Here is a 15,787-nt window from a genome sequence, read left to right on the forward strand (position 1 = left end):
TCCACCATCACCCCACCTGCTCCCTCCACCATCACCCCCACCTGCTCCCTCCACCATCACCGCCACCTGCTCCCTCCACTATCACCCCCACCTGCTCCCTCCACCATCACCCCCCACCTGCTCCCTCCACCATCATCCCCCCCACCTGCTCCCTCCACCATCACCCCCCCCCCACCTGCTCCGTCCACCATAACCCCCCCCCCCCACCTGCTCCCTCCACCATCACCCGCTCATTCCACCATCACCCCCCACCTGCTCCCTCCAACATCACCCCACCTTCTCCCTCCACCATCGCCCCCCACCTGCTCCCACCACCATCACCCCCACCTGCTCCCTCCACCATCACCCCCCCACCTGCTCCCTCCACCATCACCCCCCCACCTGCTCCCTCCACCATCGCCCCCACCTGCTCCCTCCACCATCACCCCCCACCTGCTCCCTCCACCATCACCCCCACCTGCTCCCTCTACTATCACCCCCACCTGCTCCCTCCACCGTCACCCCCCACCTGCTCCCTCCACTATCACCCCCACCTGCTCCCTCCACCATCACCCCCACCTGCTCCCTCCACCATCACCCCCACCTGCTCCCTCTACCATCACCCCCACCTACTCCCTCCACCGTCACCCCCACCTGCTCCCTTCTCCATCACACCCCACCTGCTACCTCAACTATCACCCCCCCACCTGCTCCCTCCACCATCACCCCCCACCTGCTCCCTCCACCATCACCCCCCACCTGCTCCCTCCACCATCACCCCCACCTGCTACCGCCCCCATCACCCCCACCTGCTCCCTCCACCATCACACCCCCACCTGCTCCCTCAACCATCACCCCCCACCTGCTCCCTCCACCATCACCCCCCACCTGCTCCCTCCACCATCACTCCCCCACCTGCTCCCTCCACCATCACCTGCTTCCTCCACCATCACCCCCCACCTGCTCCCTCCACCATCACCCCCACCTGCTCCCTTCACCATCACCCCCACCTGCTCCCTCCACTATCACCCCCCTGCTCCCAACACCATCACCCCCCACCTGCTTCCTCCACCATTACCCCCACCTGCTCCCTCCACCATCACCCCCCACCTGCTCCCTTCTCCATCATCCCCACCTGCTCCCTCTACCATCACCCCCACCTGCTTCCTCCACCATCACCCCCACCTGCTCCCTCCACCATCACCCCCACCTGCTCCCTCCACCATCACCGCCACCTGCTCCCTCCACTATCACCCCCACCTGCTCCCTCCACCATCTCCTGCTGCCTCCACCATCACCCCCCACCTGCTCCCTCCACCATCTCCTGCTGCCTCCACCATCACCCCCCACCTGCTCCCTCCACCATCATCCCCCCCCACCTGCTCCCTCCACTATCACCCCCACCTGCTCCCTCCACCATCACCCCCCACCTGCTCCCTCCACCATCTCCCCCACCTGCTCTCTCCACCATCACCCCCCCCACCTGCTCCCTCCACCATCACCTGCTTCCTCCACCATCACCCCCCACCTGCTCCCTCCACCATCACCCCCACCTGCTCCCTTCACCATCACCCCCACCTGCTCCCTCCACTATCACCCCCCTGCTCCCAACACCATCACCCCCCACCTGCTTCCTCCACCATTACCCCCACCTGCTCCCTCCACCATCACCCCCCACCTGCTCCCTTCTCCATCATCCCCACCTGCTCCCTCTACCATCACCCCCACCTGCTTCCTCCACCATCACCCCCACCTGCTCCCTCCACCATCACCCCCACCTGCTCCCTCCACCATCACCGCCACCTGCTCCCTCCACTATCACCCCCACCTGCTCCCTCCACCATCTCCTGCTGCCTCCACCATCACCCCCCACCTGCTCCCTCCACCATCATCCCCCCCACCTGCTCCCTCCACCATCACCCCCCCCCCACCTGCTCCGTCCACCATAACCCCCCCCCACCTGCTCCCTCCACTATCACCCCCACCTGCTCCCTCCACCATCACCCCCCACCTGCTCCCTCCACCGTCTCCCCCACGTGCTCTCTCCACCATCACCCCCCCCCACCTGCTCCCTCCACCATCACCCCCACCTGCTCCCTTCACCATCACCCCCCACCTGCTCCCTCCACTATCACCCCCCTGCTCCCAACACCATCACCCCCCACCTGTTTCCTCCACCATTACCCCCACCTGCTCCCTCCACCATCACCCCCCACCTGCTCCCTTCTCCATCACCCCCACCTGCTCCCTTCACCATCACCCCCACCTGCTCCCTTCACCATCACCCCCCACCTGCTCCCTCCACTATCACCCCCCTGCTCCCAACACCATCACCCCCACCTGCTTCCTCCACCATCACCCCCCCCACATGCTCCCTCTACCATCACCCCCACCTGCTTCCTCCACCATCACCCCCCACCTGCTCCCTCCACCATCACCCCCACCTGCTCCCTCCACCATCACCGCCACCTGCTCCCTCCACTATCACCCCCACCTGCTCCCTCAACCATCTCCTGCTCCCTCCACCATCACCCCCCACCTGCTCCCTCCACCATCACCCCCCCCCCCACCTGCTCCCTCCACCATCACCCCCCCCACCTGCTCCGTCCACCATCACCCCCCCACCTGCTCCCTCCACTATCACCCCCACCTGCTCCCTCCACCATCACCCCCCACCTGCTCCCTCCACCATCTCTCCCACCTGCTCTCTCCACCATCACCCCCCCACCTGCTCCCTCCACCATCACCCCCCACCTGCTCCCTCCACCTTCACCCCCCCACCTGCTCCCTCCACTATCACCCCCACCTGCTCCCTCAACCATCACCCCCCACCTGCTCCCTCCACCATCACCCCCACCTTCTCCCTCCACCATCACCCCCACCTGCTCCCTCCACCATCACCCCCCACCTGCTCCCTCTACTATCACCCCCACCTGCTCCCTCCACCATCACCCCCCCACCTGCTCCCTCCACCATCACCCCCCCCACCTGCTCCCTCCACTATCACCCCCACCTGCTCCCTCCACCATCATCCCCACTTGCTCCCTTCACCATCACCCCCACCTGCTCCCTCCTCCATCATCCCCACCTCCTCCCTCCACCATCACCCCCCACCTGCTCCCTCCACCATCACCCCCACCTGCTCCCTCCACCATCACCCCCCACCTGCTCCCTCCACTATCACCCCCACCTGCTCCCTCCACCATCACCCCCCCACCTGCTCCCTCCACCATCACCCCCACCTGCTCCCTCCACCATCACCCCCACCTGCTCCCTCCACCATCACCCCCCCCCCACCTGCTCCCTCCACCATCACCCCCCCCACCTGCTCCCTCCACCATCACCTGCTCCCTCCACCATCACCCCCCACCTGCTCCCTCCACCATCACCTGCTCCCTCCACCATCACCCCCCCACCTGCTCCCTCTACCATCACCCCCACCTGCTCCCTCCACCATCACCCCCACCTGCTCCCTCCACCATCACCCCCCACCTGCTCCCTCCACCATCACCCCCCACCTGCTCCCTCCACCATCACCCCCCACCTGCTCCCTCCACAATTCCCCCCACCTGCTCCCTCCACCATCTCCCCCACCTGCTCCCTCCACCATCACCCCCAACCTGCTCCCTCCACCATTACCCCCACCTGCTCCGTCCACCATCACCCCCCACCTGCTCCCTCCACCATCACCCCCCACCTGCTCCCTCCACCATCACCCCCACCTGCTCCTTCCACCATTACCCCCCACCTTCTCCCTCCACCATCACCCCCACCTGCTCCCTCTACCATCACCCCCACCTGCTCCCTCCACCATCACCCCCACCTGCTCCCTCCACCATCACCCCCCCCACCTGCTTCCTCCACCATCACCCTCACCTGCTCCCTCCACCATCACCCCCACCTGCTCCCTCCTCCATCACCCCCCACCTGCTCCCTCCACCATCACCCCCACCTGCTCCCTCCACCATCACCCCCCACCTGCTCCCTCCACCATCACCCCCCCACCAAGGAGACAAGGAGTGGGTGTGGAGGAGACTATAGGAGTGGGTGTGGAGGAGACTATAGGAGTGGGTGTGGAGGAGACTATAGGAGTGGGTGTGGAGGAGACTATAGGAGTGGGTATGGAGGAGACTATAGGAGTGGGTGTGGAGGAGACTATAGGAGTGGGTGTGGAGGAGACTATAGGAGTGGGTGCGGAGGAGACTATAGGAGTGGGTATGGAGGAGACTATAGGAGTGGGTGTGGAAGAGACTATAGGAGTGGGTGTGGAGGAGATTATAGGAGTGGGTGTGGAGGAGAATATAGGAGTGGGTGTGGAGGAGACTATAGGAGTGGGTATGGAGGAGACTATAGGAGTGGGTGTGGAGGAGACTATAGGAGTGGGTATGGAGGAGACTATAGGAGTGGGTGTGCAGGAGACTATAGGAGTGGGTGTAGAGGAGACTAGGAGTGGGTGTAGAGGAGACTATAGGAGTGGGTGTGGAGGAGACTATAGGAGTGGGTGTGCAGGAGACTATAGGAGTGGGTGTGGAGGAGACTATAGGAGTGGGTGTAGAGGAGACTATATGAGTGGGTGTGGAGGAGACTAGGAGTGGGTGTGGAGGAGACTATTGGAGTGGGTGTGGAGGAGACTATAGGAGTGGGTGTGGAGGAGACTAGGATTGGGTGTGGAGGAGACTATAGGAGTGGGTGTGGAGGAAACTAGGAGTGGGTGTGGAGGAGACTATAGGAGTGGGTGTGCAGGAGACTATAGGAGTGGGTGTGGAGGAGACTATAGGAGTGGGTGTGGAGGAGACTATAGGAGTGGGTGTGCAGGAGACTATAGGAGTGGGTGTGGAGGAGACTAGGAGTGGGTGTGGAGGAGACTATTGGAGTGGGTGTGGAGGAGACTATTGGAGTGGGTGTGGAGGAGACTATAGGAGTGGGTGTGGAGGAGACTAGGATTGGGTGTGGAGGAGACTATTGGAGTGGGTGTGGAGGAGACTATAGGAGTGGGTGTGGAGGAGACTAGGATTGGGTGTGGAGGAGACTATAGGAGTGGGTGTGGAGGAGACTAGGATTGGGTGTGCAGGAGACTATAGGAGTGGGTGTGCAGGAGACTATAGGAGTGGGTGTGCAGGAGACTATAGGAGTGGGTGTGGAGGAGACTATTGGAGTGGGTGTGGAGGAGATTATAGGAGTGGGTATGGAGGACACTATAGGAGTGGGTGTGCAGGAGACTATAGGAGTGGGTGTGGAGGAGACTATAGGAGTGGGTATGGAGGAGTCTATAGGAGTGGGTGTGGAGGAGACTATAGGAGTGGGTGTGGAAGAGACTATAGGAGTGGGTATGGAGGAGACTATTGGAGTGGGTGTGGAGGAGACTATAGGAGTGGGTATGGAGGGGACTATAGGAGTGGGTGTGCAGGAGACTATTGGAGTGGGTGTGGAGGAGACTATAGGAGTGGGTATGGAGGAGTCTATAGGAGTGGGTGTGGAGGAGACTATAGGAGTGGGTGTGGAAGAGACTATAGGAGTGGGTGTGGAGGAGACTATTGGAGTGGGTGTGGAGGAGACTATAGGAGTGGGTATGGAGTAGTCTATAGGAGTGGGTGTGGAGGAGACTATAGGAGTGGGTGTGGAAGAGACTATAGGAGTGGGTGTGGAGGAGACTATTGTAGTGGGTGTGGAGGAGACTATAGGAGTGGGTGTGGAGGAGACTATAGGAGTGGGTGTGGAGGAGACTATAGGAGTGGGTATGGAGGAGACTATAGGAGTGGGTGTGGAGGAGACTATAGGAGTGGGTGTGGAGGAGACTATAGGAGTGGGTGTGGAGGAGACTATAGGAGTGGGTGCGGAGGAGACTATAGGAGTGGGTATGGAGGAGACTATAGGAGTGGGTGTGGAAGAGACTATAGGAGTGGGTGTGGAGGAGATTATAGGAGTGGGTGTGGAGGAGAATATAGGAGTGGGTGTGGAGGAGACTATAGGAGTGGGTATGGAGGAGACTATAGGAGTGGGTGTGGAGGAGATTATACGAGTGGGTATGGAGGAGACTATAGGAGTGGGTGTGCAGGAGACTATAGGAGTGGGTGTAGAGGAGACTAGGAGTGGGTGTAGAGGAGACTATAGGAGTGGGTGTGGAGGAGACTATAGGAGTGGGTGTTGAGGAGACTATAGGAGTGGGTATGCAGGAGACTATAGGAGTGGGTGTGGAGGAGACTATAGGAGTGGGTGTAGAGGAGACTATATGAGTGGGTGTGGAGGAGACTAGGAGTGGGTGTGGAGGAGACTATTGGAGTGGGTGTGGAGGAGACTATAGGAGTGGGTGTGGAGGAGACTAGGATTGGGTGTGGAGGAGACTATAGGAGTGGGTGTGGAGGAAACTAGGAGTGGGTGTGGAGGAGACTATAGGAGTGGGTGTGCAGGAGACTATAGGAGTGGGTGTGGAGGAGACTATAGGAGTGGGTGTGGAGGAGACTATAGGAGTGGGTGTGCAGGAGACTATAGGAGTGGGTGTGGAGGAGACTATAGGAGTGGGTGTGGAGGAGACTAGGAGTGGGTGTGGAGGAGACTATTGGAGTGGGTGTGGAGGAGACTATAGGAGTGGGTGTGGAGGAGACTAGGATTGGGTGTGGAGGAGACTATTGGAGTGGGTGTGGAGGAGACTATAGGAGTGGGTGTGGAGGAGACTAGGATTGGGTGTGGAGGAGACTATAGGAGTGGGTGTGGAGGAGACTAGGATTGGGTGTGCAGGAGACTATAGGAGTGGGTGTGCAGGAGACTATAGGAGTGGGTGTGCAGGAGACTATAGGAATGGGTGTGGAGGAGACTATTGGAGTGGGTGTGGAGGAGACTATAGGAGTGGGTATGGAGGACACTATAGGAGTGGGTGTGCAGGAGACTATAGGAGTGGGTGTGGAGGAGACTATAGGAGTGGGTATGGAGGAGTCTATAGGAGTGGGTGTGGAGGAGACTATAGGAGTGGGTGTGGAAGAGACTATAGGAGTGGGTGTGGAGGAGACTATTGGAGTGGGTGTGGAGGAGACTATAGGAGTGGGTATGGAGGGGACTATAGGAGTGGGTGTGCAGGAGACTATTGGAGTGGGTGTGGAGGAGACTATAGGAGTGGGTATGGAGGAGTCTATAGGAGTGGGTGTGGAGGAGACTATAGGAGTGGGTGTGGAAGAGACTATAGGAGTGGGTGTGGAGGAGACTATTGGAGTGGGTGTGGAGGAGACTATAGGAGTGGGTATGGAGGAGTCTATAGGAGTGGGTGTGGAGGAGACTATAGGAGTGGGTGTGGAAGAGACTATAGGAGTGGGTGTGGAGGAGACTATTGTAGTGGGTGTGGAGGAGACTATAGGAGTGGGTGTGGAGGAGACTATAGGAGTGGGTGTGGAGGAGACTATAGGAGTGGGTATGGAGGAGACTATAGGAGTGGGTGTGGAGGAGACTATAGGAGTGGGTGTGGAGGAGACTATAGGAGTGGGTGCGGAGGAGACTATAGGAGTGGGTATGGAGGAGACTATAGGAGTGGGTGTGGAAGAGACTATAGGAGTGGGTGTGGAGGAGATTATAGGAGTGGGTGTGGAGGAGAATATAGGAGTGGGTGTGGAGGAGACTATAGGAGTGGGTATGGAGGAGACTATAGGAGTGGGTGTGGAGGAGACTATAGGAGTGGGTATGGAGGAGACTATAGGAGTGGGTGTGCAGGAGACTATAGGAGTGGGTGTAGAGGAGACTAGGAGTGGGTGTAGAGGAGACTATAGGAGTGGGTGTGGAGGAGACTATAGGAGTGGGTGTTGAGGAGACTATAGGAGTGGGTATGCAGGAGACTATAGGAGTGGGTGTGGAGGAGACTATAGGAGTGGGTGTAGAGGAGACTATATGAGTGGGTGTGGAGGAGACTAGGAGTGGGTGTGGAGGAGACTATTGGAGTGGGTGTGGAGGAGACTATAGGAGTGGGTGTGGAGGAGACTAGGATTGGGTGTGGAGGAGAGTATAGGAGTGGGTGTGGAGGAAACTAGGAGTGGGTGTGGAAGAGACTATAGGAGTGGGTGTGCAGGAGACTATAGGAGTGGGTGTGGAGGAGACTATAGGAGTGGGTGTGGAGACTATAGGAGTGGGTGTGCAGGAGACTATAGGAGTGGGTGTGGAGGAGACTATAGGAGTGGGTGTGGAGGAGACTAGGAGTGGGTGTGGAGGAGACTATTGGAGTGGGTGTGGAGGAGACTATAGGAGTGGGTGTGGAGGAGACTAGGTTTGTGTGTGGAGGAGACTATAGGAGTGGGTGTGGAGGAGACTAGGATTGGGTGTGGAGGAGGCTATAGGAGTGGGTGTGCAGGAGACTATAGGAGTGGGTGTGCAGGAGACTATAGGAGTGGGTGTGGAGGAGACTATTGGAGTGGGTGTGGAGGAGACTATAGGAGTGGGTATGGAGGAGACTATAGGAGTGGGTGTGCAGGAGACTATAGGAGTGGGTGTGGAGGAGACTATAGGAGTGGGTATGGAGGAGTCTATAGGAGTGGGTGTGGAGGAGACTATGGGAGTGGGTGTGGAAGAGACTATAGGAGTGGGTGTGGAGGAGACTATTGGAGTGGGTGTGGAGGAGTCTATAGGAGTGGGTGTGGAGGAGACTATAGGAGTGGGTGTGGAAGAGACTATAGGAGTGGGTGTGGAGGAGACTATTGGAGTGGGTGTGGAGGAGACTATAGGAGTGGGTGTGGAGGAGACTATTGGAGTGGGTGTGGAGGAGACTATAGGAGTGGGTGTGGAAGAGACTATAGGAGTGGGTGCGGAGGAGACTATAGGAGTGGGTGTGGAGGAGACTATAGTAGTGGGTATGGAGGAGACTATAGGAGTGGGTGTGGAGGAGACTATTGGAGTGGGTGTGGAGGAGACTATAGGAGTGGGTATGAAGGAGACCATTGGAGTGGGTGTGCAGGAGACTAGGAGTGGGTGTGGAGGAGACTATTGGAGTGGGTATGGAGGAGACTATAGGAGTGGGTGTGCAGGAGACTATAGGAGTGGGTATGGAGGAGACTATAGGAGTGGGTGTGGAGGAGACTATAGGAGTGGGTGTAGAGGAGACTATAGGAGTGGGTGTGGAGGAGACTATAGGAGTGGGTGTGCAGGAGACTAGGAGTGGGTGTGGAGGAGACTATAGGAGTGGGTGTTGAGGAGACTATAGGAGTGGGTGTGGAGGAGACTATAGGAGTGGGTGTGGAGGAGACTATAGGAGTGGGTGTTGAGGAGACTGTAGGTGTGGGTGTGGAGGAAACTATAGGAGTGGGTGTGGAGGAGATTATAGGAGTGGGTGTAGAGGAGACTATAGGAGTGGGTGTTGAGGAGACTATAGGAGTGGGTGTGGAGGAGACTATAGGAGTGGGTTTAGAGGAGACTATAGGAGTGGGTGTGGAGGAGACTATAGGAGTGGGTGTGCAGGAGACTATTGGAATGGGTGTGGAGGAGACTATAGGAGTGGGTGTGGAGGAGACAAGGAGTGGGTGTGGAGGAAACTATAGGAGTGGGTGTGGAGGAGACTATAGGAGTGGGTGTGCAGGAGACTATTGGAATGGGTGTGGAGGAGACTATAGGAGTGGGTATGGAGGAGACTATAGGAGTGGGTGTAGAGGAGACTATAGGAGTGGGTGTTGAGGAGACTATAGGAGTGGGTGTGGAGGAAACTATAGGAGTGGGTATGGAGGAGACTATAGGAGTGGGTGTAGAGGAGACTATAGGAGTGGGTGTTGAGGAGACTATAGGAGTGGGTGTGGAGGAAACTATAGGAGTGGGTATGGAGGAGACTATAGGAGTGGGTGTGCAGGAGACTATTGGAATGGGTGTGGAGGAGACTATAGGAGTGGGTATGGAGGAGACTATAGGAGTGGGTGTGGAGGAGACTATTGGAGTGGGTGTGGAGGAGACTATAGGAGTGGGTGTGCAGGAGACTATTGGAATGGGTGTGGAGGAGACTATAGGAGTGGGTATGGAGGAGACTATAGGAGTGGGTGTGGAGGAGACTATAGGAGTGGGTGTGGAGGAGACTATAGGAGTGGGTGTGCAGGAGACTATTGGAATGGGTGTGGAGGAAACTATAGGAGTGGCTATGGAGGAGACTATAGGAGTGGGTGTGGAGGAGACTATTGGAGTAGGTGTGGGTGTAATAACCTGGAATTCTGTTCCCCTTTTACTCAGTCAACACCCCCTGCTCAACACTGCTTGCAAATCACTGTGACCCTCACTGAACTACCAGCTAATAATAAATTGTAATTTTAAATGACGGGGAAAGCAATGAATGAAGGGTTTAATAGTGATAAAAATAATGAACAAAAAAACACTTGTACACTGCCTTGATTTTCCTGACCTATTAATGTGTCTATTACTGATCTCGCAGGAAGGAGAGAAATTGATAATCATGAACTCAAGGGCAAAGGAATCGTGGTAAATAATGCTTGGGGAATAAATTATGTGACTACTTTACTTATTGAGGATTTAAGGGTAACTTTAATGTCCATGATTTGGTGGAGAACACAGGGGGATTTCTAGTACAGCGCCTAAACACAAACGAACAAATCCACAAGGGCCGTGACGAGGATTCGAACCTGCGTCCGAGAGCATCCCAGACGCTGTCTTAATTGACTGAGCTCCGACATGGTCAAAAGGAGTTGAAACTGAAGTTCTACTGAACTTACTGGATCCTGCAGCCTCTCCGAGGCACAAACCAGGGTCTTACACAACTCCCTCCATGCACTCGAGCTATGTCAATAGGCCGTTCTCCCTCTTCGCCCTTACTTCATTACACACAGAAATCACAATTACGTGATGCATCAAATGAACAAATCCACAAGGGCCGTGACGAGGATTTGAACCTGCGTCCGAGAGCATCCCAGACGCTGCCTAAGTACTCTGCTATACTTTGCAGGTCTTGGCGTCTGTGGCCCTGGGTGTGCTTTGGATTGCCCAAGTTCCCTACCTTCCTTCCTTTTCCGGGGATTGGGTCTCCCGGGTTGTCTGCTCGGTCCTTCGGTCTTGCCAGTTGTCTTGTTTCTGAGTTAGGGCTCGTGGAGTCTGCCTCCCAGGTCCTTCCCTCTTTTCCTTATCTTTAGTGAGGTAGCTCCAGGTAGCCGACAAGGCTTCCCCCCAGAAAACCAGCGTTGAATGTAATGAAACGCCATTTTCTGGGCGAGACCCTGAGGCTCCCTGGCATCCCTTCCTCCCTCCAGTCGGCAGAGTTTTTCGCAAGTTCTCGACATCCAGCATAAGAACTAGTGGGTGGATTGCCGGCGCATGGGTCTGGGGCTGCCCCGTCCCCTTTTCCGGGAAGGTGGGGGGGGCGTAGACAGCGGCGCAATAACGTCATACTCATTTGCTAATTTTCGTTTGGGGAGTTCTGTCCACTTGTTAAGCTTTTGCTAGCAATTTTCACCAGAATAGGGGTTTGTTTTGGGGTGCCTACCTTTCTGGGTGCCAGACCTGGTCGATGGCAGACACAGAATGCTCCCAACTACACGGGGATTTCTATAGGCCTTTGCTCCTCGTGCCTCTCTGAAGGGGACCAGGTTCTGGCTCGTGGTACTCGATAGGCAAGAACTCCATGTACTTTACCTGATGCCAGAAAGCTATACATATCCATATCAGCCTGGATAGATCTGGGATTCTCCGTTTCTCACCCAGAAAATGGCAGTTCATTGCATTCAACGCTGGTTTTTTAGCAACATCTATAAAGTTTGATCCCCTACATGAGGACATCACACCAACTAATCAAACTCTAGCTGACCTTTCTCTTGTTCATCTCTCTTCTACTACAGACATGAATCCAAAGGACGCAACAAAACCAATAACAGGCACTAGGGAGGATGAAATTGAAGACCCAGACAATAGTTACAACTTGTGGCTGTTGTTCCAAGAAAAGGACAGTACAGCATCACTTGAAGGAGCATGCCAAAACATTCGTGGTATGTTACTACTTTACATACAATTTGTATTGTGCACCTAGCCTTATATGAGCTAAATATTGTAACCCAGTTATACTTACTGTACAGTATATTGAAAGGAATGTAAGAAGTTGTAGCAGCATTCAGTTCTAACTGGCTGTAATTATCTGCTTGGCACCTTCATATATGGCAATAAATGAAGACAACACTCAGCCCCCTTGTTTAAATCCCTAAACATGCTAAACATTAACTCCCTCCACACATTCTCTTGTGTCAATTACATTTACAAAACCATGTTCTTAAATGCAAACACTGCTCTGAAACTCTCCCTGGACAGATGTAATAGGACCCATTATCACCACACCAGAAATAAATATCTTTTTGATATCCCCAGAGTCAAACTTTATCTGTGTAAACACTCTATGCAAATAAAGGGACCTAGTCCATGGAACTCACTCCCAAATGAATTGAAAAGCTGTCCAACTTTTGCCTCATTCAGAAACAAAACTAAAAAGTACCTAATTTCATCTTCATAGTTTCCTACCTTGTGCTTTCAAATTGTACTGTATCTAGTGCTACCTAGTCTCCCAATCTTTATATACCTAATCCAAACAACTTTACCATTGTGATCATTGCTGTCTTCTTATATGTGCTATCAATATGCTGTATTGTGCCTATTAATCTTTGTTAATAAATAAATAATAAATAAATAAATTTTTATTCAGGTAAGGTACATACATACAAGGTAAGATAGAAAAGTTGATGGATTTATAGATAGAGCTAGTACATACAATGCCTAAAGCCACTATTATGCAAAGCGTTTCGGGCAGGAAAAACACTAAGACTAAAACTTAATACTAATTGAGACTAAAGTATAAATTGTGTAGAGAAAAAATAAGAAAAGAATGGAAAAAAAAAGTGGGAGGGGGGGAACATGGCAGAAAAAAGCAAAAATACAATTTGGTCAACAAAACAGCATTGTTTAAAATAGAAGACATGGGTTGACATATTGGGGGTGAGGTAGGTTACATTGAGTTAATTAGGTAGTACTTAGTTTTTATCTTAAACTGGTTGGGAGAGGTACAGTCTTTAACATAATTGGGAAGGTCATTCCACATTCGAGGTCCCTTGATTTGTAAAGCATTTCTAGTTTGACTAAGTCGTACTCTTGGAATATCAAATAGGTATTTGTTTCTGGTGTGGTGCTCATGGGATCTGTTACAACCTTCTAGGAAGCTTTTAAGGTCAGGACTCACATTACAGTTCAACATTTTATATGTATAAAATACACATGAGAGGATGTGCAGGGACTTAATATCTAACATATTCAGAGATTTGAGTAAGGGTACCAAGTGATGTCTGGGGCCAGAGTGAGATATTGTCCTAATAGCAGCTTTGTGTTGAGTAATTAGAGGACGTAAATGATTTTGGGTAGTAGAACCCCAAGCACAAATACCATAGTTGAGATAAGGATAGATGAGAGAATAATAGAGTGTCACCAGGGCAGGGCGAGGTACACAATATCTGATCTTAGAAAGAATGCCAACAGTTTTCGAAACTTTTTTTTATATATTTAGAATGTGTCCCTGGAAATTCAGCTTGCGGTCAATGAGAACGCCAAGGAATTTGCCATCTACTTTGTTACAAATTTGGGTATTGTTAATCCTGAGATTTATTTGATTTGAGGATTTATTGCCAAACAAAATATAGAAAGTTTTGTCAATATTGAGGGTGAGTTTGTTGGCAGTTAGCCAGTGATGGACTTTATTTAGCTCAGTATTCACTGTGACATTTAGAGCAAGGGGGTCAGGACTGGAGTAAATGAAGGTCTTATAGTCAGCAAATAGAATTGGTTTGAGATATTGGGAGGCATTTGGAAGGTCATTAATGTAGATGAGAAAGAGGAGAGGGCCAAGTATGCTGCCCTGGGGAACACCAATGTTGATGGGTAGGGTGGGAGAAATTGAATTATTCACAGAAACATACTGGAGCCTGTCAGTAAGGTAAGACTTAATGTACTGCAAGGAGTGACCTCTGACTCCATAATGTTGTAATTTAAGAAGAAGGTTTTGGTGGTTAACAGTGTCAAAAGCCTTACGCAGGTCTACAAATAACCCGACAGGGAACTCATTTTTATCAAGAGCTGTATGTATCAAGTTAATCATACGAATAAGTGCATCGTTAGTGCTTTTTTGGGGTCTGAAGCCATATTGACAAGAGCTAAGTATATTGAGTTTGGCTAGATAAGAGTAAAGCTGCTTATAGATTAGTTTTTCAAATATTTTTGATAAGTTTGGCAGAATTGATATAGGTCTGAAGTTGTTAACATCAGTGGGATCACCACATTTGTGGACAGGAGTTACTCTCGCTTTTTTTAGAATATCTGGAAAGGTTTGGAGTTCAAGTGACTTGTTGAAGAGCAATGCAATGGCAGGAGCTAAAAATCTGAAGGCTTTTCTGGGGGGAGCCCCGTCGGTTCTCCGGAGCTTTACCAGGCTGATATGCTAATGTCAGACTTTGGCATTAGTCATGTGTATGGAGTTCTAAGGCCTACCGGGGACCACGGCCAGAACCTGGCCTCCTCAGAACGGCAAGGGGAGCAATGGCCTATAGAAACCCCCGTGTTGTTGGAAGCACTCTATGTCTGCCATCGACCAGGTCAAGCATCCAGAAAGGTAAGCATTCCAAAACAAACCCCTATTCTGGTGAAAATTATTACCTAAAGCCGAACTAGTGGACAGAACTCCTCAACAGAAAACAAGCAAACTAGTATGACGTCACACGTCACCGCGCCGTTGTCTGTGCAGCTTCCCCCTCCCAGGGAGGGGGAAGGGGGAGCCCCAGACCTCGTACGCCAGCTATCCACCCATCAGTTCTTCGGCTGATGCTATAGGCACCGGTTATGTGCTCCGGCTCCAGTGGTTGTTTCAGCACTGTACCTAGAGTGTGGTGTCTGTTTTCTAGGTGGTGCGTGAGCCGGGAGTGATTCTCCAGTACTCGGGCTGCATGCGCCTAGGGTTTCCTTCCCTAGGTGCCTTGTAAGTACTGCCCTTGGGGCTTGGGGCCACCTTCCACAAGTTCCTTGGGTCCTGCCCCTGCTTGGCCGTTTACTGCTTGGTTTTCGGCCGCTCTTTGTGTGCTCGGGTGTTCTGTCTTCCTTGTTTGCCTTAGGGTAAGGGGCAGTTTTGCACTGGTGGGGTACTGGTACAGGGTAGGGTACTGTGCAGCTTGTCTTTACCAATCATAGCGGCCGGCTCTGTTCCGCTTGGGTACGCTCTCCTCTTGCGGGGTTTTCTTTTTCTTTTTGTTTATCTACCTGGTGGAGGGGTCTGCCTTCGTTCCTGCCCCTTGTGTCCCTTGTGTTCTGAGTATTTTCTGGTGGTACCCCCTGCTAGGTCCTCGGGAGTGTACACTTCCGGGGGTTCAGCTCTTAGAAAGTTGTTTGGTAGCTTTGGGTGCTGGTTAGCAGTACCCTGCCTGGGATTACCTGAGCACGAGTCCTCTTATAGTAAACGCTCGGGACCCTGGAAAACCCCTGGGGGCGCACGGGTCCAATGGATGAGTCCCCCCTCGCTCCAACAAGTTTGAGGGTTACTCTCACCCTTTGTCTCTGGGTGACTCTCTGTTTTGCTTCCGTCTGCTGCCTGTGGGGTCGGTGACACCTTCGACCCGGAGTCCTGCGAGTTTGGTTGCTCGTTGTGGCTCAGTTACCCAGTTGTGCTGACTAAGCGGGTGCGGGCAGCAGGGCCATTGCACTTAGAGCCTTGGTGGTGGCAACGCTCTCATGGTATACTCCCCAAGAGCCCCGGGGCTGCCTCGTTTTGGTTCGTGTTGGGACTTGGGGGTGTTGGTTGCTTTGGTTCCTTCCACGTCCCCTTGTCTTTTCCCTG

At 53.4% G+C, this 15,787-nt stretch overlaps 1 protein-coding gene across 1 annotated transcript in view; it reads left to right on the forward strand.

The window, feature by feature from the left end:
* LOC123754470 (cylicin-2-like) overlaps nt 1-15,787 on the forward strand; it is a 223,701-nt gene that overhangs the window by 84,562 nt on the left and 123,352 nt on the right. Inside the window, exon 4 of the mRNA XM_069320229.1 lies at nt 11,772-11,918. Within this exon, the coding sequence (XP_069176330.1) occupies nt 11,772-11,918 (147 nt within the window). The remainder of the gene's footprint in view (nt 1-11,771; nt 11,919-15,787) is intronic.

The sequence above is a fragment of the Procambarus clarkii genome, unplaced genomic scaffold (genome assembly GCF_040958095.1).
Source record: "Procambarus clarkii isolate CNS0578487 unplaced genomic scaffold, FALCON_Pclarkii_2.0 HiC_scaffold_107, whole genome shotgun sequence".
In the NCBI taxonomy this organism is placed as follows: domain Eukaryota; kingdom Metazoa; phylum Arthropoda; class Malacostraca; order Decapoda; family Cambaridae; genus Procambarus; species Procambarus clarkii.